This window comes from Falco rusticolus, chromosome 1 (assembly GCF_015220075.1).
Source record: "Falco rusticolus isolate bFalRus1 chromosome 1, bFalRus1.pri, whole genome shotgun sequence".
Taxonomy (NCBI): domain Eukaryota; kingdom Metazoa; phylum Chordata; class Aves; order Falconiformes; family Falconidae; genus Falco; species Falco rusticolus.
The window spans coordinates 110,898,691-110,920,500 of NC_051187.1; the positions used below are offsets into that span (position 1 = coordinate 110,898,691).

Sequence of the window (21,810 nt, forward strand, 5' to 3'; positions counted from 1 at the left end):
GAAGGATCTATAGAGCTATGTTGGTTTTCCTGCTGGGTGTGTTTTTCACATTTGACTTGAAACTCAGAACTGTTGTTGCTGAGATGGCAGGTGAATTTGTCTTAAAAGCAAATAAAAGAGTAGCTGGCTGAAGAGGGAAAAGCTGGAAACCTTGTAAAGAGAGGTAATAACCGCTCTGAAGAAAAAACTTCATTGTCTTTTAGCATGTGTCTCTATGGATGCTAAAAAAGAGGGGAAAGAAGTTGGGGGGGGGCGGGGGGGAGGTTATGCTCATTCTTAAATCACTGAGATGAAGCAGGAAACATTTCCTAGTTTGTTGCTTCCTAAGCTTTCATTTCACAGTCTTTGTTATCGCTCCTGTTCTACAGTGTGGGATTTAAATGCTAACACCGTTAATGTCTTGAGCGTAAAATAAGGATATGTGGAGGAAAGAATATGGCAATGTCTCTTGTATTGCTCAGTCCAAATGTTAATTACCAAGTTATCTGTTGCTAGATTTCTCCCTTAAAATAGCTGTAGAAAAGAAGTTTACATCTTGTCAATTAGCTGCTTATGTGTTACCGTACAAGCTTTTCTCCTAGGCTAAGCCCTTGAATTAATATATTAAAGGAACCTTGGGTGGTTTACTGCTCTGATGTTGCTTATGCTTTAAAAGTAGTCCTTTGGTAACTTTTTGTGACACTAGTAAGGATGGCTTCCACACTTCTCTATGTTAACATAGCCAGAGAATAATGTGATTTTGTGGGGGCCAGTAACTATCTTCAGAACCTTTATGACCCTTGGAGCATCAGTGGATCTCAGGATGTAGTTCAGTAGCTTCAGCTAGCATTGGTAGAATGGGTGATTAAAGCTGCAGTTATTTAGGCAAGCTCAAATTAGCACTGAGTAATCAGACACGAACTAGAACTGTATTTATCTGAATGTGGAATGACAATGATGGGTCTGCACAGAAAAAAAACAACTATAAAGCCCCTCCCTAGCTCTTGGTGTTGATACCAAACATGGACTTTCACCTTTCCAAGTGGAGACACCAACATTTTATTAGCTTATTCTCCAGCATCAGCTCCTCATCTTGGGACCATATTTTCTACCTCTCTAGACCTTAATGTCTATGCCTTAATGCTGCTTCATCATCCTCAGTAGTGCGGTGTACCTGCTGTTTCCCACCATGTTCTTGCAGACCGTGTAGCAGGGAGGTGTGGAGCAGTGTTCTTTGTGCCATTGGCAGGGTCGTGGTGTGAGCTGACAGCTACCACCTTGCAAAGAGCAGTTCACAGGCAGCACCTTCACTTGCAGGCTGTGTCAGGTAACAGTTTGTTTTGAACGTGCCTCTGTGCCGTGCCTATTAATTACCAGCCTTTTGTCTCCTGCTTCATTGGCCACATATAATAGAAGATAGGGTATGTTTCCAGGCTACTTTTTTCTTCATTTAAAGCTGGAGTAGATACAGTGTGCTCTGTGTGGTCCAGGAAAGAGTGCTTTGTCATGATTCGGTGCTGTGTTTTTATTTCTAGAGACCTTTTGCTGGTCTTTCAAAGGAGAAATATATTTAATAAGTTAAACCTTTTCAAAAGTTTTTAAGTCCTGTTGTTGCTTCCTGACTGTGCTGTGCTAGTATGGTAACAGTTAGGAGTCTTGCCTCATGTGCTTCTTAGTGGTCTCGCTGCCTTGTACTTATTGTTTCCTGTCTCAGAGCGTGATACGATGTTTGCAGTTACTTGAACTCTTTCTTACATATGTTCCTGCAATCATCACACAATGAAGTAATTTCCCAGATTTTTTGCCCTTCTCAGATTTTTAAATCCTGAATTAAATCTCTGACACAAGTGTTAGCCTTTAAATCATACATGGTTTTATTTGGTTTTGGTTGGGTTGTTTGTTGTTTTGGTTTTTCTTTAATGTAAATTTTTATTTTAGTTATATCAGAGAGTAAGAGAGATGCAGGTAATGTTGAAGTTGGGTGTCTCTAAGACTTCAGTATCCTAACTTGCAATCCCAATTGATAATACTGTTTCCGTGGTATTGTTTAATAGTAGCCAAACCTTCTGTGGACCTGATGGTTACCTGTTACTCCTAATGTAATTTAAAGCAGAGGGACAAGTATGTTCAAATTAATTTGTGATTAAGCAAGGGTTTGAAGGGGGAATTTTCTTATCTCCCTAGATGCACTCAAATTATGTCTACAATAAAATAATTTATGTATGTTTGATATGTAGGCATTTAGAGACCTCAGAGAGGACTTTCTTCCCTTTACTATTCTAGGTTTTAAAAAAGTAAATTAAAACCATGTGTAAGCAGGCCAGAGCTGTTCCACCTCTCATAATTTGGAGGGCAGTCTCCTTGCTATCAAAGGAACTAGCAGGTTGGTCTCTCTTGAATGGAAAACTTGTTTTGGCAAGGCTGGTTTGAAGGCAAGTGATCTTTAACAGACCTTGCACCACCACCTTACAGAGGTGCATTCTGGATTGGAAAACGCTAAATGTTGTACCTAACAGTCACCTTTCCTATTCCTCTCTTTGGTATTTGTTGAATTGCTGAATTAATATAGTTACTAGATGCTAATTTTAGCTGCTTCTTTTTTTGGGAAAATTTTGAACAATTAGTTTAGACCATTCTGGCAGAGGATTCTGAAAATGTATATTCAAAAGAAAAAAACCACAACTTCCTTCAGAAGAACATACAGGAGCAAAATATTGGCTGAACTGGGGGGAGAGTGCACTATTACATTTTTATGGAAGAAGGAAAGTATACAGCTGTTAAGAGAGCTATAAAAAAAGATACAGGTTAGCCACAGCTCTTAAAGTGTAGATATGTGGGAATGTGATTTCGTCCTGTTTCTTCTAGAAGAGATGATAGCGAAGCTGAAATGTTTGGTGCGGGTCAAGTCTAAGATATTTTTGAAAAATCTTTACTGTAATTCCTGTATTTAATATTTTTGGTATCAGAACAATATAGAGATGAAACAACAGATCTGAGGAGATTTTACTGTTTTGGTCAGAAATTGATCTATACGCCCAGGAATGCTGAAGGATTATGATCTCAAATTCCAAGCTAATGGAAAGAATGAATGAGTTGTAATGTTTCACTGTACTTTTTTCCTCATGGAACATCTGCTGATGCTGTAATTAGTGAGGAAAGATATAGATCCTTTCTATACCCATGCTTAAGGTGAAAGCATCAGAACCAGTAGGAATGGCCAGGGAGACAGAGACTGAGCTGGCTTTTCTATCATATGTCCTCCAACCTATATTCTTACATCCCATTGTTCATTTTGGAAAGGAAGGTATGACTGCTGCACACTAGGTTTCCACATTATCAGATAAACAGCACAAAAACTCAGGTGAGATGCAGTGTACCTGTTCTTTGTATATTGTGTTAATTGTTGTTATTTTTAATAGCATCAACATGAATAGCAGGTTATGGGATCTGTATGAACTGTAGTTATTTTGAAAAACCAATTAAAAGTTGTTGACGCCAATCAGGTGTAGGATGTGCGAGATCAAGAAAGATTTATGAGCAGCTAAGCCAAAGCATCTCGTTGCAAAGTTGCTGTATGTTCATTCTTCCATGTATGAACTAATTTGGCTCAAAACCAGAAGAGAGTTTTCATGTTAACTTCTGTTAGTGAAGTGGAGTAGTTTTCATTTCTGTTAATTTATAATTAGCCTTAATGGAAATGCAACAAGAATTGACCTGTGTCTTAAGGTGACATCCTTTAAGTGCAGCTTTATTTTGGACTGATCAAAATAAGATCAGTTTAAGATAAGACAGTGGTTGCAGAATACATGATTAGTACTGTACCGTGTACTAAAGTGAGCCCTCTTTGAAGTATCAGCGTGCACTGGAATGCCAGCACTTCAAAGAATGCTGCCTCCAAAAAAGCTGGGGCTGTGGTTAGTCTCCAAAGGGTTAATAAAGATCAAAGAAGAGCACACGTAAACTCATACACAGAGAACTGTTTTTAAACTGGAGGTTAATAACACCATCATCTAGGACAGCAGCACCTTGAAGGTGGGCTTGTCTTTACACTGACGTGGTGCTTTATAGTGCGTAGAGGGTGACCAAAATGTTTATAGTCAATATTTTTCTGGATTGCTTTTTAAACAAAGAATTCAAAGCTTGTCAATGCAGAAAAGAGACTCTGTGATATCTGAAAATGGCATTGTTTCTCTCTTTTTGTTTTGCATGCTAGTTAGATAGGAATGGGTTTTTGGTATGATGCAAAACACAGGGATCGAGAGGCCTGGGTGGGGAACTGTAGCTGTAGTGTCGAATGGGTAGGTGAGACAAAGACGTATTATCCTAACTTTTTACTGTATAAAATCATACTAACAGCATTTCTACCAGTTTTTAAAATGCAAATTTAGGAATTACAGATCTGTGCTGTTTGTACTGTCTTGTTTATATGGGAAAACAGCATGAAATATCTGTTAGGCCACGCTTCCCTTAGTGATGGTCCCATTTTTTTCCTCTATGCTGTACTTTAAACTGTACAAAGAACCCCTCTGACCATGCAGAGGTCCTCAGAGTGACAGTTCGATGTTAAGTCCATGTAGACGTTGTGCCTGTACTTCATACCCTGCTTTTCACTTCTATTTCTTCTGAAAGATGTAAAGAAGAATAGCATTACTTTCTCTTTTGGAAACACCCAACACCCGCCCCCCCCCCCCTGCTTTTGATAAAATGGAAGCATACATAAAAGCAGAAGTCTGTTTAGGAAAAAATCCTTTCTAGACAAAGCCAAATGTTTTCTTGGAGAAGGGTTAGAAGCAGCAAATAGGCTGTGCTAATTTAATGGATTACATTAATTTTCTGCATAATTGATACTATGCCAAAGAAGTTGTACTCTGTGGCCTTGGGCCTTTGTTGTGACCAGTTCCTGTTACTACAGCAATTACTGTGCGTTATGTTTTTTCTGAAAGGTTCCCAATTATTTCCATTTATGGAAGTCTGTGCTCTGAAACTATGGAATATGAGTGTCTATGTGTGGGGAAAATGAAGATAATATGAGGAGGCATGGACTCGCTAATATTAGAGTATGACTACACAATAGATCTTTTTTGATATCAAAGATGTTCTTCCTCATCCTTTCCTTCCTTCCCCTCACCTGCATGTTCCTTTCCCACATTTTTAGTTATGTAGCTGCTGGTGAGACGGCCATGTAAACAGGTTACTAACCTAAAACAGAATAAAATCATGGAACCCTAATAAGCCCAGATTGTTACCATGACTGGGTTTAGTGTGGCTGTGCGAATGCTTATGTGAATGCAACTGAGAGAGGGAGGGTGAGTAGATCTTTAATTGGTTTTGTCATTGAAGAACATACAGGTGTAATGTAGGTAGCATTTCCAGCGATCTCAATGCACTTAGCAGGAGTTAATTAATCTTTAATGTTCTGAAGTAGATACCTTTATTGGTGAAGTGCTGTGAAATACACACTTTGAGATAGAGTGTAGATGGCCAAATAATATTTTAGCAATAACTTTGACTTAACGCTAATCAGACCTTTTCCTGTGTGCTTTGGTAGTGCTGGGGCAAAGTTGGGAATCAGGTCAGGAACCTGATTTACTCAAACCCAGTCATTCTTCCTACTGAATCAGTCTCCAATTCAGTTTTATCACATGGCGATACAGTTGTGCATGTGATCTCTGCATGAAATGCTGAACTTGGTACTGCTGCTGAGAACTTGCTTGTCAAGTTACATCTTCAGTGTTTGCTTTACCATCATTAAGATCAATTTTTATTTTCCAAAATATTTTAGATATTTTTGATCATGTTACAAATCAATAATACAACTGGATGTGCACAAAACATTTTTTAGTTTAGTACTTATAGACATGTAGCTAATTGTATTAATATGCTCTGGTAGCTTGGCTTTTTAGATCACCATTTGTGAAAACTCATTACAAGAATATTGAAGGGTTTCAGAAAATGTTTTACTTTCTGAAATTGCATTTTATCAAATCAGCTAGTGGACATACCTTGAGTTTTATTATTACATGCAAAATACGAGAGATTTTAGTGACTCTTCTGGACATCCAGCTGCATGAAAATGCAATGGATTTCAGTTTGCAAGATAAAGCAGACTTTTACATCACATGATGCCCGGCAGTCTGCTAACCGTACTCCATCAAGATTTCTGAAGTGCTTTCTAGAACTTAAGCATTTTTATCTTTGGATTGACAATCTAATGCAAATGCTTATTGGCTCTTCTTTTTGGAGAAAAATATTTGTGTATCTTGCAGCAGATGTCTAGCTTGAGTTCTTGAAATATTTTACATGGAAGCAAAAGTTTCCTAGATGTAAAGCAAAAAATGTTCCTGAACAGCATTAAAATAACCCAGCACATTTTTTCTTTAAAATTGGTCATCGCTTTTTGTGTTCTATGATTGCTCTTTTGTGTAATTTAGAAATTAAGTAGCACCTGATACTGTACATTTGATGAGCCAATTGCAACCAAAGTGCTGAGTGAATTAAAACCAAAAGTTGTGGTAGGCTTGCAGTCAATGATGGAGGGACTGCAGAGCTGCCTTCTTCCAGGTTTCATTTCAAATCTATATTGTTGTTACTGATGAATAAGGGGTGTTGCTGCTCTGTGTTTGCTTGTCTATGAAACTAATTTAACCTGTCTCTGTTTTCGAGCATTTACACCTTCGAAATTGCCATCACTGATTGATTGCCTTGCCGATGGTCTTAGTGGAGAGACCAAGGACTGATTAGGTTTGGAGATTGACTTACCTACTTACCCGCTTAACTCTACAATTAGAATTTCAGCGGCGAGTATGTCACCTGGAAATTTATCTTGGTATCTTCACATAGATTTTAGGGAATATGAATGAGGTATTATGCTTAAGTCATGATCACCACTTGTGTTCTCATTCAGTGGTCTGGGAACAGCCTGTGCTTCCAGATGTGTCAGTGCAAGTAGTAGAAGTACAAAATTCACATTGACTGATGTTTCATGTCTGTGTTTACTGTGCATAATTGCCATACAGCAGAGCAAGAATTGGTTTTCTTGATATAGTAGACTGTGCAAAGACTATAACAGCAGACTCTCCTGGTCTGAATCTTTTTTCAGACTCAGGAAGTCAAGGTTTTCTTGCCTTTAAGGCTAAATAGCCTTCTAGTTAGAAGAGGTCATTTACAGCTGTAGTCATCCTCGGTCTCTGCAGATGATTTCTATAATGCTGTGCTGTTTTTGCCTTTCTTTCCTTTTCTTTGTTTCTCTTTTCTGTGCTGTGTTTGTTTATTTAGTACTTTGCTAATCTAAGGATCTGATTGGGTGCTTCTGTAGGGTGCTAAAATCCCTTCTCAATGAACTCGTGGCCCAGATACAGCCCTAGGACCTCTCAAACTGTTGCTTTTGTAGGACTATATTTTCTTTTCTGTTCCCTACCTTGCACAGTCCCTTTTCTATCCACGCTGTGTGCTGACTGCTGCTTTTCTGTGGTCACAGAGGTAGCAGAATATCTTGAAATACACAATGGGTAAAGCATTACAAGAAGTAATTCTTTGGCAATTGCATGATCCTTTCGTCATTCTGTGATTGTACTGCTTAGATTTAATTTATCTCCTGTGGGGTATGAGGACCAGTAAGTAATTCTCACACCTAAAATTCCTTTGTTATAACACCACAATAAAAGTAGTCCACCAGTTGGTATGTTTTGTTTCCAATTCTGTTAATCTTTGAAACCTGTAGGAAAAATAGGTTTCTTGCGCACACATCTTCATTCTAAGAACATTTAAACTTTCTCCATTGACCACAGTGACTTTTTCTTTTGCACGTCATGCTCAAAGTCCTGAGAATACAGGTTACATTGGTCATTCTGTATTTCGTCTCATCGCTGTACAATTGTAACAATCTAATTAGTTACATGGGAGTTAAGAGGAAGCTTATATCTCAATTCTGAGTACATAGCCTGGTAATTTGGGGAACTATTTGAAAAATACAGCAATATAATGGTTATATTATTTGAATAAAACATTTACTATAAAAACTTTGTTTCTATTCAGTCAATGTTGTTACTAAGGAGCCATGAATGACTGTGTATCATGTTAGAAGGTGCCCTGACAAACCCATGCAAATCATATGATTTATAATTCATAAATCCCCAATCCCCTGAGAATGTTGCTCTTGCACTTACACTAATTGAGTACTTATGTTCATTGATCCAGTCCATATAGCACCTTTAGTCCATATGGCAGCCTTTATCACAGGGCCTGAAGCTGCTGCTGTCAAATGGCCCCTGTAGTCGATGGCACTATGCTGTTCACAAAACCTGCTTACTTGGCCCTTTGCTTTCTAATCCTTCAGTCTGTCAGCAGTCAGTTCTGCCCAAATCGGAGCAATATTTCTGTCTGTCTCCCCCTGGCTGTAGTGGTGCAAAGTCTGCATGGCACAGCGTTGTGGTTAATTGATCTTACCAGTAAGCTAGTTGTTCCAGAGTAGCTACGTGGTATACTGGCTTCTGTTGGTACTAATACACATTTGTCCCAGTAACTGCTCTCAAAAAGTACTCACTTGTAAAAATTAGACAACACAGGCATTTCTTTTTGGCTATGCAGTTTTTTGTTGGGTATATTTCTATTTGTGGAGAGTGGATGTTTGGGGTTTTTTTGGTTTTGTTTTTAACCTCATAGTACAGTCATTGCCCCAAATACACAGTCTAATCATTAATACGTTGTATGTGAGTAATCAGCGGACCAGCGAAGGAGATGGAATCCTGTGCAGATTTCCCGTGTGGAACTGAAAAGTGGGAGACTAAAGATATATTATGTTTCAGGATAATACTTGGTGCCTGATCATTGATACTTATTTTTCTAATAATTTTAACATAGTTTTGTAAGGTAGTATAATTGTAATTGCTATCCAGAAGAATGGCATCACTTAATTCTATCAAAACTGTAGAAAGATAGATGAATGACAAATTAATAATTTACCATCTTTGCATAATACTGTAGCACAGAATACCAGAAGGATTGATGGCAGAAAAGGTTAACAAATTTTAGCAGCTTCCATTAGCTTTTCATTGTCATATGTTTGTGGTACCGAATGAAATAAGCTTTGTAGGAGATCTCAGTCTAGGGAACTAATTACTTGTGCCGATTGCCATACTGATGAATAGACCCTCATTGTATCATTCCCCTGAAGACGAGGAGCAGCCTGTGATTCACGACTGCATCCTGGCTGATATTTGATAATAATTTTAACAGATAAATGTAGGAAGGCAGAATGATGAAGTGCCTATCCATGCTCTATGACTATCAAAGGCATGCACATAGCCAGCTGTGTTCTGCCTTTTTGCTATAATCACTAATGGAGAATTCTAAGTTATTAATCGACCTTTGAATAAACCTGTATTTTCCTGTGTCTTATAATTTTTCTTTGGTTAATCATTCCAAAATTGTTGGATTTTATAATCAAAGCATTCAAATTTTAGCATGATCGTAACACAGACAACTGGGAAAATAAGATGCTGGGGCATTTGATTCCAGTACTTCAGTATTTTTCTGAAAGTAAGAAATTGGGAAGATGAAGAATAGCACTGCCTTTTCTTTGGTGGTAGAAAAAGGCATAGAATTTTAATGAAGGTAGTAGATGCAAAGGCAGTCTTCATTTTTATAAAATTATTTTCAGTCACAATATTTGATGCCTACAAATTCTGTTTAAAAGTAGGATTATGTGAATTATTCTGCCTTTTGGTACCATGTTAGTTTGAAACCTCGATTTACCTTAAATAAAATTAATTTCTACCTTTACACCTCAAAACTAAGAATGTGGATACCAAGTATTTTTCACATTGTAATCTATAGATTAGTTGTGGCTGTGCATTTGTCAGTGTGGAGAGTTATACTTTGTATTAGCTCCTGGTCCAGAAATAGAATTTATATGCATTTTCATCTATTGTTTTAATACTAGCTATGTTAACAAGTAAAATCAGTGGGTTTTAATTTGGGCATACAGGTTTTCAGGCTATCATGGCTATTTTATGCTTAAGGCATTTTCTGTTTATTTGCTATACCTGAAATTGGCGGGGTTTTATACATTCTCTGGGCTAAAATACTGCTTTTACAGTGGCATTCATTCATGATGCTCTAACAAGATAGTAACTGGCACTTATATATGACCGTATTAAAAAGATCTACCTATATTTGGAGTGTACAGTGGAAAATAATGAATTTGATATAACCTTTTCTAGATGTGATTTTTTAAAAGTATACTTTCAATATAGCAATTATTACACATCATAACGTGTAGGTTTTAATTAAATGTAAAAACACAACTACATAAACCAGAAATCCAATCTGATTTGCTTGAAAATAGATTGCTGTTTCACTCTCCTGGAATGGTTTATTTAAAAACAGTAAATGGAAAAGAAATGCATTTTCTTGTGTTGTTCTAAGCCTCAGGGGCTAAATGTAATGAATATTTTAAGAGATTATTTTAATTAAATTCCTGCACATCTAAACAGAGTAATATTTTATTATCACATACATAACCATGTAACTGAGGTATTCATTAAAGTTAACACTTTCTGGACCAAGAATTCATGGCATGATTTACTGACCTTGTGCAAAAAGGCACAAATTAGGAAGAAAAATGAAGGGGGACAGACTTTGATTAATATAGGTAATGCTATACCATATTTATAATAGCCTTTTCCCTATTCTGGTTTATAAATGCAGTCACTGAGAAAGGTGCCCTGCTGAGGCTGAAATGAGGCTGAAATCGGAGCACATGCCACTAGAGTGTGGGGAAACTGATCACACTGTCAGCAATTCATTTCAAAATGATGTATTTAGTGCTCATTTCACCTTCCAAGAAAAAAGGGAAAGGAGTTCCTTAGACTGGAAGGTGATATTGTTATTTTCAAGGACATACCTAAGTAAAAGATTGCAGAAAGGGGGGAGGTTAAAAAAAAAAAAGGCAAAAGCAGCGCAAACAAGGAGAGCTTTATGCAGAAATTCAGCGCTACCATGCTGTTTGATAATTGCTAACATATGTGGCTCCTCTGTTTCATTGTAGTCGTCCTCGTGAGTTCTGGCGCCTTGACTACTGGGAAGATGACTTGCGGCGCCGGCGACGATTTGTGCGTAACCCCCTTGGATCGACACATCCTGAAGCGACACTAAAAGCAGCCGGAGAACATGGTCAGTGTAAAATCTCCTTCTTGCCAATAGCAGCAGGTTACAGTACGTAGCAGTAAAGACTAGACCTTCATTCCGATAAGATGCTAGAAAATTGTCCCAAATACTAAAGGCTTTTGTTGTTGCATTTCAGACATGTTCAATACAAAGGTAAAGTGACCATTACTGCATATAAGCAGTGCTGTTATTTGTTAAGCCTCTTCATTACCTCTTCGTTGAGCTGGCACATTGTGTGTACTTGGCGTACAATGATTACAAATTTAGTTCTCACTAAGCAGCAGAAAAGTGGATGCAATTTTGCCATTAATTCCTGGGCATACTTCCTTGTGGTAAACTACCAATTTCTGCTTCAGTAACATCAGAAGAACTTTCCTGTTCAGAAATCGACAGCAGTTATTTGTTAGCCTTGGCACATATCTGCCTAACGTTACAGATAGTTTAAAAGAAAAATAACACTTCTAAAGCTAAACTCTATTCTGACCTTTGCTTGTGTTTAAGTCTTCAAGTTTTTCTGCAAGAATTTGATATAGAAGAAATAGTAACAAATGCTGAAACATAAAGTATTGTTCAAGCAGGAAAGGGTAATGATCCTTTCTACCCGGTGATTTTAAAAAAAGGCGATGAATTTGTAAAATATTTTTTCCTCATTTTATTATCAGGAATCACTCAGTTACATGCTGCTGTGTCTGTTCTAGGGGAATGTATCTACAAAAATAATGCAATAATCAGCTTGAGAATTCTACAATAAACCCAAAAGATAAGCAAACAAGCAAAAAACCCACCCAAAGCTAGTGAACTTTGGGGTTTAGTCTACTATTTTATGTCTTCATGATCTAATGAAGATACATCGATAAGGTAGAAAAATCTTTTTTATATTTAAGAATTATTTGCTTATAATACTCAGCTTTAAAGCTGAGTACCCTTCACCTTGAAGGTACATGTCATGGAATAGAATAATTTCAATTTAGGTCGTTTTTTTTTTTTTTCTTTTTCCATCTGTGACTTACTGCGTACATATATGCATACATACACACACATATTACATCTAGAGGCTTAAACTTTATGCTAATTTAAAATTAGTAAGTGTGTTATATGAATATAGAAGAACATCACTGTCGTAAAGTTAGTTTCTGTCAGGCATCTTAACCTCTTGCACTCAGCTTTAAAGACCCATTTCTGGAAGAAAATGTCTACAATATGTCAGCTGATATAATGCCAAATGTGACATCAGTCCTCTAAAATAAATGACCGTACAGAGAATAGTCAATAAAGTGATCTGAAAGCAATGTTCACAGAGCCCTACATCTTTGACTATAGAAAGAGGAACAAGATGTAGAATTAATTAACCCATTTTTTGCTTTGGGGCTTGTTGTTCTTAATACTGTGTGTTGTTTCTATGCCATGGACTTTAAGGGCACAAGGCTTCTTTCTGTTTAATACTCCATGGATAAACAACAATGGCCCCCCTTTAATATTACGTGTGTTTTAAATAATGTCACAATTTTAAGTATTCTACTCTTATTTTTGTATTTAATTTTGATATTGTTAATCAAAATACTGAAAAATACCTTTACTGCAAAATCTTTAGAACTCCTATCTCTATTTGTGTAACTAATTCTTCTATAAGCAAACATGCACTAATGCAATTATTCATCTTTCATAGTAATGTGACATTTTCACTTAGCCAGGCTACATTTCAAGGGCTATGGCTCATACTCAGTTTGTAATTGACAGGAGTACAATTTTTGTCAATACAAAAGGAGAGTGAATACCAGCAGCCCTATTTCATAGGTAGCTAACAGGCATAGCTAGTAGCTAACCCTGGTAATTCAAATAGAGTAAATTGTTTTCTGTCCGCCTTTCTGTTTAGAATGTCACATCCTTAATAGGTTTCTGTTATATTTAATTTCTTTATATTGTTTTATTCTGAATTTAATTGCATGCTGCCTTTGTGTATCAGTTGCCATTCTTTTTCTTTATCTAGCCAGTGAATATTCTAGTTTACTGTAAGTCATTGTTTAATATGATTTCTGAAAATACAGATAATTACTATCTGCCTAACTGATGTAATTTAGATAGTAACTATATTACTATCTGAGTGTGCGTATATATGCAACTGTCTTGTTCCAAGACCTTCCACTGGCAAGGTGTAAACTAGATGACCAAAGTACAAATTCAAGTTCAGTTGGGGAAATTATATGTAATGTGTAGGAATACAAAGGTGGTTAGAGTAGTGTTGTAGTTCTCTTTTGAGATTGGGTTTTTCAGTGTGGTGTTTTAGTTTAGGGTTTTTTTGTTGTTGTTGTTTGGTTTCAAGGGGTTTTTTAGGTCTCAGAAGGTGCAGTTATCAGAAGGGTCAACTGGAGTGGTCACTTGATCTATTTCTTTCTGAATTATGTTTATAAACTTTTAATATTAGTCCGTTTCAGGTCAGAAAATCCAATTATTTTCAGATTTTTTTGGAGTCAGACTTTCAGGCCTTGTTTTCATGGTGCAGATATCCTTAGAATTTGCAGAATATTTGCCCTGGTATTTTATGATCTCTTATCAATAATTTATCATTAGTTATTCTATTTCAATTAATTTGACATGTCGTTGAAGCAAAATAATTTAAAAATAATGAATAAAAAGATATGTGCTGCCTATTCAAGCTTTTCTCAAAACAAAACAAACCAAACCCTGAAACTGGGCATGAGAGGTTTTGCCAAAAGGGAAGAATGGGGAAAATAATGCATAAATAACTAGTGCAGTAGCCATGCTTGAAAGCACAGATTTTAACACACTTTTCATTAGTAGACAAACATTATCAGCTGCTTGGTGTCTTTCAAATAAAACCTCAAATATTCTCCTCACCCCAGAGAGCTCACAGTCCAGGAAATATCACAGTTTGCAACTATGAAAATTATTCAGAAGCAACTGGAAGCCTAGATATTGTTCAGTAAAACCTAGAGAGAACAACAACAGCTATCAGCTCTGTTGCAGCCTAGTTATGTGTCTTAGTAACCAGAACCAATCTTTTCCAGGGATTGATTTGATTTGAAGGAGAACCTCTGGTGCAGAGGTGGCAGAATAAATACCTGAAGACTAATGTTCTCTGTTCAGACAATCAATACCAGCCCCATGACTATACTTCTGGCTACCTTCTAGTTAAAAACAAATTTTTTAATTCTGACAATTTAATTGCCATTCCCAAGTTCACATTATCTTGCTTGGGAAAAAAAGGCTTTAGGTAATTTTTCAAAAGGGGAGAGGGGAAATCCTTCCAAAATAGCTATTTATAAAAGTCAGTCTACTAGTGTATTGTGGGGGAAGGAAAGAGAGGTGAAGGTGGTGTGGTAGCAGTCTGGGAAGGAAACAGTTAACTCCTCTCTGATCTACCTTTCATTCATTGATTAGAATTGAAAGCAAAATACCTGTATAGGTGTGAAAGTGCAAAAAATGAGTACTTAAATCCTGTTGGTGGTTTTAGATGGATCCCCAAATAGAATGTTTTGTGAGAGAATCTTTAGCTGCTAGAAGATACCTTATCAAGCTTTTTAACAAGTGATTTGTTGGTTTTTATTGACATTTGTTAAAAACTAGGGGAGAGGGGGATTAAAAGCCTGTAGTGTTTCCAGGTGGAGTGCAGAGCTTTGTGACTGCAAAGGACTAGCAGCTGATCACCTACAGTATTGCAATCAACTGGTCAGTTCTCTTTGCCTCAACCCAAGGGATGCAAAAGTAGTGGGTGTTAAAAATAATGTTTGAAAAATCTGATGTGAAAGTGGTCATTTTATCCCTTATCTTCTTCAACAAATAGGAAGACTAAGAGGGAGGCTTCTGGGAGCCCTTTTTTAAAAAGTAGATCGTAAGGGGCTTTTAATGCATCTTTTCCCTGAATTGCTTTTCCTGATACATTTTACCAGACATAAAAAAAATAAAAAAAAATATTCTGTGTCGTGCTTTCTGATACTTTATTTTCAATTAACTTTGAAAAATTTTATCTCCCAGGTCAGGTTAAGTTATAGACAAACAATTTGAAGTAATATGTCATTCTTTGAATGCCTTAAGCTTGTTCAGCAACGCAAGCTAAACTATTACTTTTACACCCAGATGTTCCAGAGATTTAACTGGAATAAATAAGATGGTGCAAATGCAGAGATCTGTTTGCAAAAAGCTACTTGAAGAAATGGTCTTACAGAGCAGTTTGGGAAGGATTGCATGGAATTACACTAATGAATTATGGTAATGTTATGGCCTGTGCAACACATAGGCCATGCCTTAAGGTCTGGATCTTGAAAAGGTGGATGTGAATGTATGCTTAGATCTGCGGTGTTGGAGGCAGAATTTCCAGTCACGCCAAGAACAGGCAGACCTGGCAGCGAGTGGTTTCAGTTAGCAGATGACAGGGCAAGGTTTGGGACCTGAAATATGAAATCCAGTGTAATATACCCCTGTGCATGCATGGGAACTGAGTAGGTCACGTGCTGGCATGCTCTGTCATATGTATCTCTAATCAGTAAATATAGAGAAAGAACTAGATTGTGGCCAACCCACATAAGTGCATTTCTCTACAGAAAATAGGTGAATCCATGTGGAATATAGTCAGTTCTATACAGATACTGGTGGGAGCGTGCGTGTGTTAGTTGCAGGTGTAGTGCTTTATTCAGGTCAGTATAGAAAAGCAGATTCTGGTTTGGAGTGTGATGCCTTACTGCCTTCCAGTAGCTGGTCTCCGCAGATGTGTAGACAGGCTCTGCATCTTCCTGTGCCTGCGTGTATACACGTTTCATGCATGTCAGGAAATGTGGCTAACTAACAACATATGCAAAGAGATGACAAAAATTTACAAAGATGGTCTAAAATCTTTTTTGGAAAAAGGCAGTTACATAAGATGTATGTTTTTGAATCAGTATAATATCATTAGTTGGGGAAAGAAATAAAATCTGAATAACTGACAAAGATGAGGCGGGAGATGTGTATTTCTGTTATCCAGTCATCTGTGGCTGGGAAGTTGCCATACTGATTTAATTTTTTCTTAATGGTAGATGAGAAGAAAGGCTGAAGGACACACTAGTATTTTGGACAAGCTGTGCTAAGTATAACAGTATTAAGCTTTGATCTTGGCTCTCAGCTCAGTCTTACATGAGAATAGGTAAAAAGCTATGTTTGAAATAGCCTTTTTCAGTATAAAACAGATTGTAGTAGAAGAAGCGAAAATGGCAAGTATGTACAATGTAGATGGGGCTTTTGAAACAACAAGTACAGTTTGCCTGCATTAAAAAAAAAAAAAAAATAAAATTATCTTTGACTTTATCCCTGGGATGGTTTTGTTCTGTTTTACTTTTTTTGATCTTCAAGAGAATGCTGGTAGACCACTGACTAACGGTGCATGTGGTGTATATTAGTATACTGTTGGTAATTTTACTGCTGCTAACTTAAAATCCTCAAGGGGGAGTTAATTACAGGAAAACCTTTCTAAATATCAGCTGCATATTTTCCATGACAAGAAGGTTTTCAACTCGCATTGAACAGCTCCAGAGTCAGAGTTATCACTATTTACATGAGCACATTTTAGAAGAAAGTAAAATTTGTGTTTGTACAATGCAGTAAAAGCTTTACAGTAATTGATTTTTTAAAGGCTTACTTACAAGTGGCAGTTATTGGTTAGGGTGAAAGGATCCATGCATAAATTACCTTTTTTTTTTTATGGCATGTTATATTTCCTTTTCTTTGTGTTTATTGTTTGTGTGTTTTTGTTTTGTGTTGGGGTTTTTTTTGTTGCTTGGGGTTTTTTTGTAAGCTTAGGGCCTAAACCAAAACCAGGGTATTTGGTGGTTTGGGGTTTTTTGTTTGTTTGTGTTTCTTTTTCAGTTTTCACTTAACTGAAAAGTTTATTATTTGCAATTTATGTGCATATATTTACTTAAACAATTTAAACTTTATATATTGCCAGTGGGGAATTGCTGCCTTCTGTAAATGTTTGCAGATTAACATATTTTTAATGTAAACCAGTGGAACTTGCAGTATGGCAGTAATCAGAGAAAGCAACATGGTGAAGTTAGCGGCTCCTCATGTGTTTGGTGAAAGTTTTTTTTTCAAACACGGTTGTGCCACGAGCGTTCTCAATCTTTTTTGTTTGTTTGTTTTTTTGTTTTTTTGTTTTTTTTTTTTTTTACGAAACAGTATTTTCATTTTCTGCTGAAACCCGGCAGTAACACATAGACTGATGGGGTTTGGCTTTTACCACAGCAAGCAGTAACTTAGGTGTAGAGAGTTGCGTGAGCGATCGCCTTTTTTTTTTTTTTTTGGTTAATTTCCACCCCCCCCCCACCCCCCACCCCGCTTCCTTCTTTCTCTCCCTCTGCCCCCCGGCTGCTGCTCGGAGCTTGTCATGTAGATGGAGCCGAGGCGGAGCGCGGGGCGGTGCGGGGCGCTGCCGGTGCCCCCGGCAGAGCCGCCCCTGAGGGCACGGCCCGAGGCTGCGCCGCCTGCCTACGGGCTGGGCCGAGCTGGCCGAGCTTTCCGTTTATTTCCCTTCCGTTCCCAAAGTTCAGCTGTGAGCCTGGCGGTGTCCCCGTAAGGCCCGGGTACCACTCCGCGGTGCCTCACGGAAGCAGGTGCAGGCTTTTCTCTGTCTGTGCCCCCCCCGCCGTTCCCCGCCCGAGCCGGTGAGGCGGGCGGCGCTGCCGCACGGCACCCGCGCACCGTTCCGGGCTGCCCGGGGCTGCGGGAGGGACGGACGGACGGAGGCCGCCCCGCCGCCTCCCCGCTGCCGCGGCGCCCGGCCCGCCCCCACCGGGGGCCGCTCCCCCTGCCGCCCCGCAGCGGAGCGGCGCGGAGCCGTGGCCGGCCGCAGTGCCTTACCCGTGGGCGGCGACCCCCCCCTCCCCGTCTGCCCCGTTTCTCCGGCTGCCGGGAGTTTGTGGGGCCGAGCGGCCTGTTGCGCTGCCCCCGGTGCCGTGCCGCCGCCGGCCCCTCTCCCGGGCCGTGCTCGCTGCCGGCGCGGCGCCGGCCCCCGGCCTCGGCTTGCGGTGCCCGGGTACTGCGGCGGGCAGGGGGACCTACTGCCGAGCAGGGGGCTCTGCCGTGCCCTGTCCCCCTGCTGTCATAACTCTGGGAGCAGAGGGAAATGCTGCAGAGAGCTCTGGATAATTTTGAGCAGGCTTAATAGGATTAAAACTGGATGTGTCCTAACATTAAAGGATTAAGGCAGGTACTTCCCACAGCGAGCCCTAAACAGTTTTCCTCCTGAACTTTCGTTTTGAAAAAAAAAAAACACCAACAAAACCCCAAACCACTCCTTCGTCACTGATGCCTCTGAGACCCGACAGACAGCAACGTGTGTGTCTTTCATTCCAGGTCCCAGTGAGGACATTCTTGTTAAAGGAAAGCAGTCCATCAAGAGTCAAGCTTTAGGAAATCAGAACTCAGAAAGTGAGATTCTCTTGGAAGGTGACGACGATATCATGTCATTCATGGAGGAAAGAGAAGCAGAGAACTTAACGGGTAACTTCAGCTATCTCATTTTCTCCCCAGCTTCTTTACTACTTAAGTTCTGATCTCTCCTGCTCTGCACTGAATCATGTTTTGGGATGCACGCTGATAAATTGTTCCTTCCTATAGCTGGGTTGTTAAGATAATTTTCTGTGCACCTCAGATGCTGAGGGCTTATTTGAAGAGAGTTGTGAGTTTTCTGTAAGCCTTTTATAACCTTCTTGTTTCTGCAGCGGATGTCCGTATTCTAGGAAACCTTCCCTAGAGAAAGTAGCTCTACCTTGAAAAGGGCTTCCTTTTTTTTTTTTTTGACCCTGTTCCACTCCTCAAACCATTAGACCTAGTGGACAATTAGGCAAGTTGACTGTAATTAAAGACTTTGGAGAGCTTGATGTGTTTTCCCCTGAGTCTGTAAAATTGTACATATTGGGTATTTACCTGGGTTTGAAGGATCTGTACACTCACTGGAATTAATTCCTTTAAACCTCTTGTCATTTCCCCATTGAAGTCCCTTCTCCGCAGACCATAGCCGCCTTTTTAGACTTCACTTCTTTTTTTCTGAAGAAGAAACAGTACTTCAGGTCTTTGAACTTACTTCATTTTACTCAGTCACTTGCAGCCTTTGCTGATGTTGCAGCCTGAGTGGAGTGGGTCCATTTCTGTACAGTTCAAAATGTAAAACCAGAGTAAGCTCCTCAGTTCAGGGACTGGGAGTTGTTCGAGGAATGTTTATTTGAGCAATTTTTACAGGGAAAATACAAACTTCTCTGTGTTGTTCTGCTTTCTCAACTGGTATCCCATGTACATTTGCTTCAGAGAAAAATATCATTTCCTGGATAATTCTGGTTCCTTGGGAAGCTAGTAGTATAAACTTACATTGAAACATATGATAATTCAGCGAAATTACTGGAAGTGACTATTGGCAGCTTGCTTATCCCTGAACTGCATCCCACTCCATTTTTTTTTTAAAGCAAAGTTAAAAATGCAGCATAATGAAAAAAAGAAAACCTGCATAAGAAGAGTGAAGTAAAATAAAGTAACAAGAGAATAACGCAATGGCATTTTCTGTATGTGAATCTTTTTTTTCCTTTCTATCACAAGCTTCCTTCTCAACAGTGTGCTCCGCGTTTCCTTCTCTTTCATTATTCGTTCATTGGTTTGAGTAATACATTCATACTGTAATAGAGGTGAAAGGGGAGTTTAATTATATAATCTTGACAATGGCGATAGGATTAAGAAGTAATCCTCACTAATAAAGTGGTGTGGGTTAGAAATGAAGTGGAAATTGTCAGGGGTCTTCTACGGGACCTGGACTGCCCCAGCTTCTGCAGCTGTGTGCTTGCCCTGTAATTGAATGTCTGCGAGTGATTGAAAAAATGTTATTTCTCCTCTGGATTACATGCTAATGTACAGAGGGCAAAGGGAGACAGCAAAAGAACACATAGCTGCTTATTTCATCCATTTGTGCGGGTGAGCTTTGGGAAATCATGGCAGTTCCGCAGCTATCTCATGCCCATCTGCAAACACAATGTATTTGTACATTGGGAATAGAGGGCAAAGCTGCTCTGATCTCAGCAGAGCATCTCTTCTTTTGTCCTAGTGGCACACATTGAGATTGATGCGAGATTAAGGACCATCACCCTCCTAACAATCGATGGAAATGACAATTCATCTGAATTTTTTTGTCAGTTATTCTCACGTTGATTACCTGAATGTGTGTACCTCATTTATAGATGCTTTATTAAAACAAAATTATCTATGTCACTTTCATATCTTGCACTGTTTTACAGAAGTCAGATAATACTGCAGCCAAGTAACTTCATTTCCTTACCTCTTAATCAGCTGGATGACAAACCTAACCTGTTTTCTTTCTGTACGTGCTAGTTTATATAATAGGTTCTGCATTGTCACATCTATGCTGAACCTATTGTTTTCAGTAGTAGTCTGATTTGTCCCTGTGATAAGCCCTGTGGAGATGTGATCATTCCAATAAAAATTCATTCAGTTGGAAACCAACCCTCCAGCTGTTTACTCCCACAGTCCCTGGGCTACACTAACGCTGCGTGGAATCCTTGAACAATATTTAACGTGGAATCAAAAGCATCTTTAAAACATTTTACTTTAGGCTCTCTAACATTGTGTAACCGTAACAATAGATTTCTAGCATCCATGAGGGAACACTTTACAGTTAGACAACTTTGAGCCTCGACTGCTGTTTGCATTTTTGTGGAAGGCTATTGAAACTGTCCGGTACCTAAAGAACACATCTGACAGTAAAATTTCAAGTGTTGATGTGTGCGCTCTCTATATTGCACATAACAGAAGGTATGCAACTCTCGAACTTTCTTGAAAAGAAAATGCGTCTCAGTAAAAACTATATACTGCCATGCCTGAAGCCAGCTCTGGCACGCATAATGTATGCATCAGTTTGCAATTGTAGATGCGTCAGTGTTCAGCAGCAGAGAGACACTGCAAATATGTTACATATGTTCTTTTCTGGGATAAAAAGAGCTGCTTTTTAAGCGAGAGTGAAGTTCATTGCTTTATTTATTTTAATCTTCTAGACTTGAAAAGCAAATTGCACTTGCACTCTTCTCTGTTTTGAATATTGTTGGTGTTTTCACTTTTTTGCAGGTCCAGTTGCCTTAAGCACACCGGCTCAGCTTGTGGCACCCTCAGTGGTAGTGAAAGGCACTCTTTCCATCACTCTTTCTGAGCTCTACTTTGAGGTGGATGAAGAAGATCCCAGTTTTAAGAAAATCGACCCAAAGGTAAGAGATCATTGACCCTGAGCTGTGAGAGATGATGACAAATTACCCAAGACCTTTAATTCTTCATTCTACTTCCTTTACCTCTATTGGTCCACAGTGTTCCTGCTTTAATAAGTTTGTGACTGACCATATATGTTACTGAACTTCAAGTAGGGTGACACCTCCTTTCCTTCTCCTTTTTCTCCCCCTCCCACAATTCGACCCTACTTGAATGTTAATTAGCTTGCTGCGAATAAAGCTCCAGGGAGGCATCTTAAATAAAGACGTCTTGAATCACAGGCCTGTGTGAATACTGGAAAGTTCAACGAGGCTTTTAGCCCAAATGCTTCGGTTTACCTTCCAGTTCTTATATAATGCCAGTGTAACATAGCACTAAACTTCCTACACTCCAGAGTTTTCAGTGCTTCTGTATTGT

General features: G+C 38.8%; 1 protein-coding gene across 4 annotated transcripts in view; it reads left to right on the top strand.

The window, feature by feature from the left end:
• The window catches only part of LRBA (LPS responsive beige-like anchor protein), a 411,738-nt gene that overhangs the window by 204,617 nt on the left and 185,311 nt on the right, over window positions 1–21,810 (top strand). For all 4 annotated transcript variants that reach the window (XM_037396311.1, XM_037396332.1, XM_037396323.1 and 1 more), the window contains 3 exons: window positions 11,027–11,151; window positions 18,490–18,636; window positions 21,259–21,395. In XM_037396311.1, the coding sequence (XP_037252208.1) occupies window positions 11,027–11,151; window positions 18,490–18,636; window positions 21,259–21,395 (409 nt within the window). The remainder of the gene's footprint in view (window positions 1–11,026; window positions 11,152–18,489; window positions 18,637–21,258; window positions 21,396–21,810) is intronic.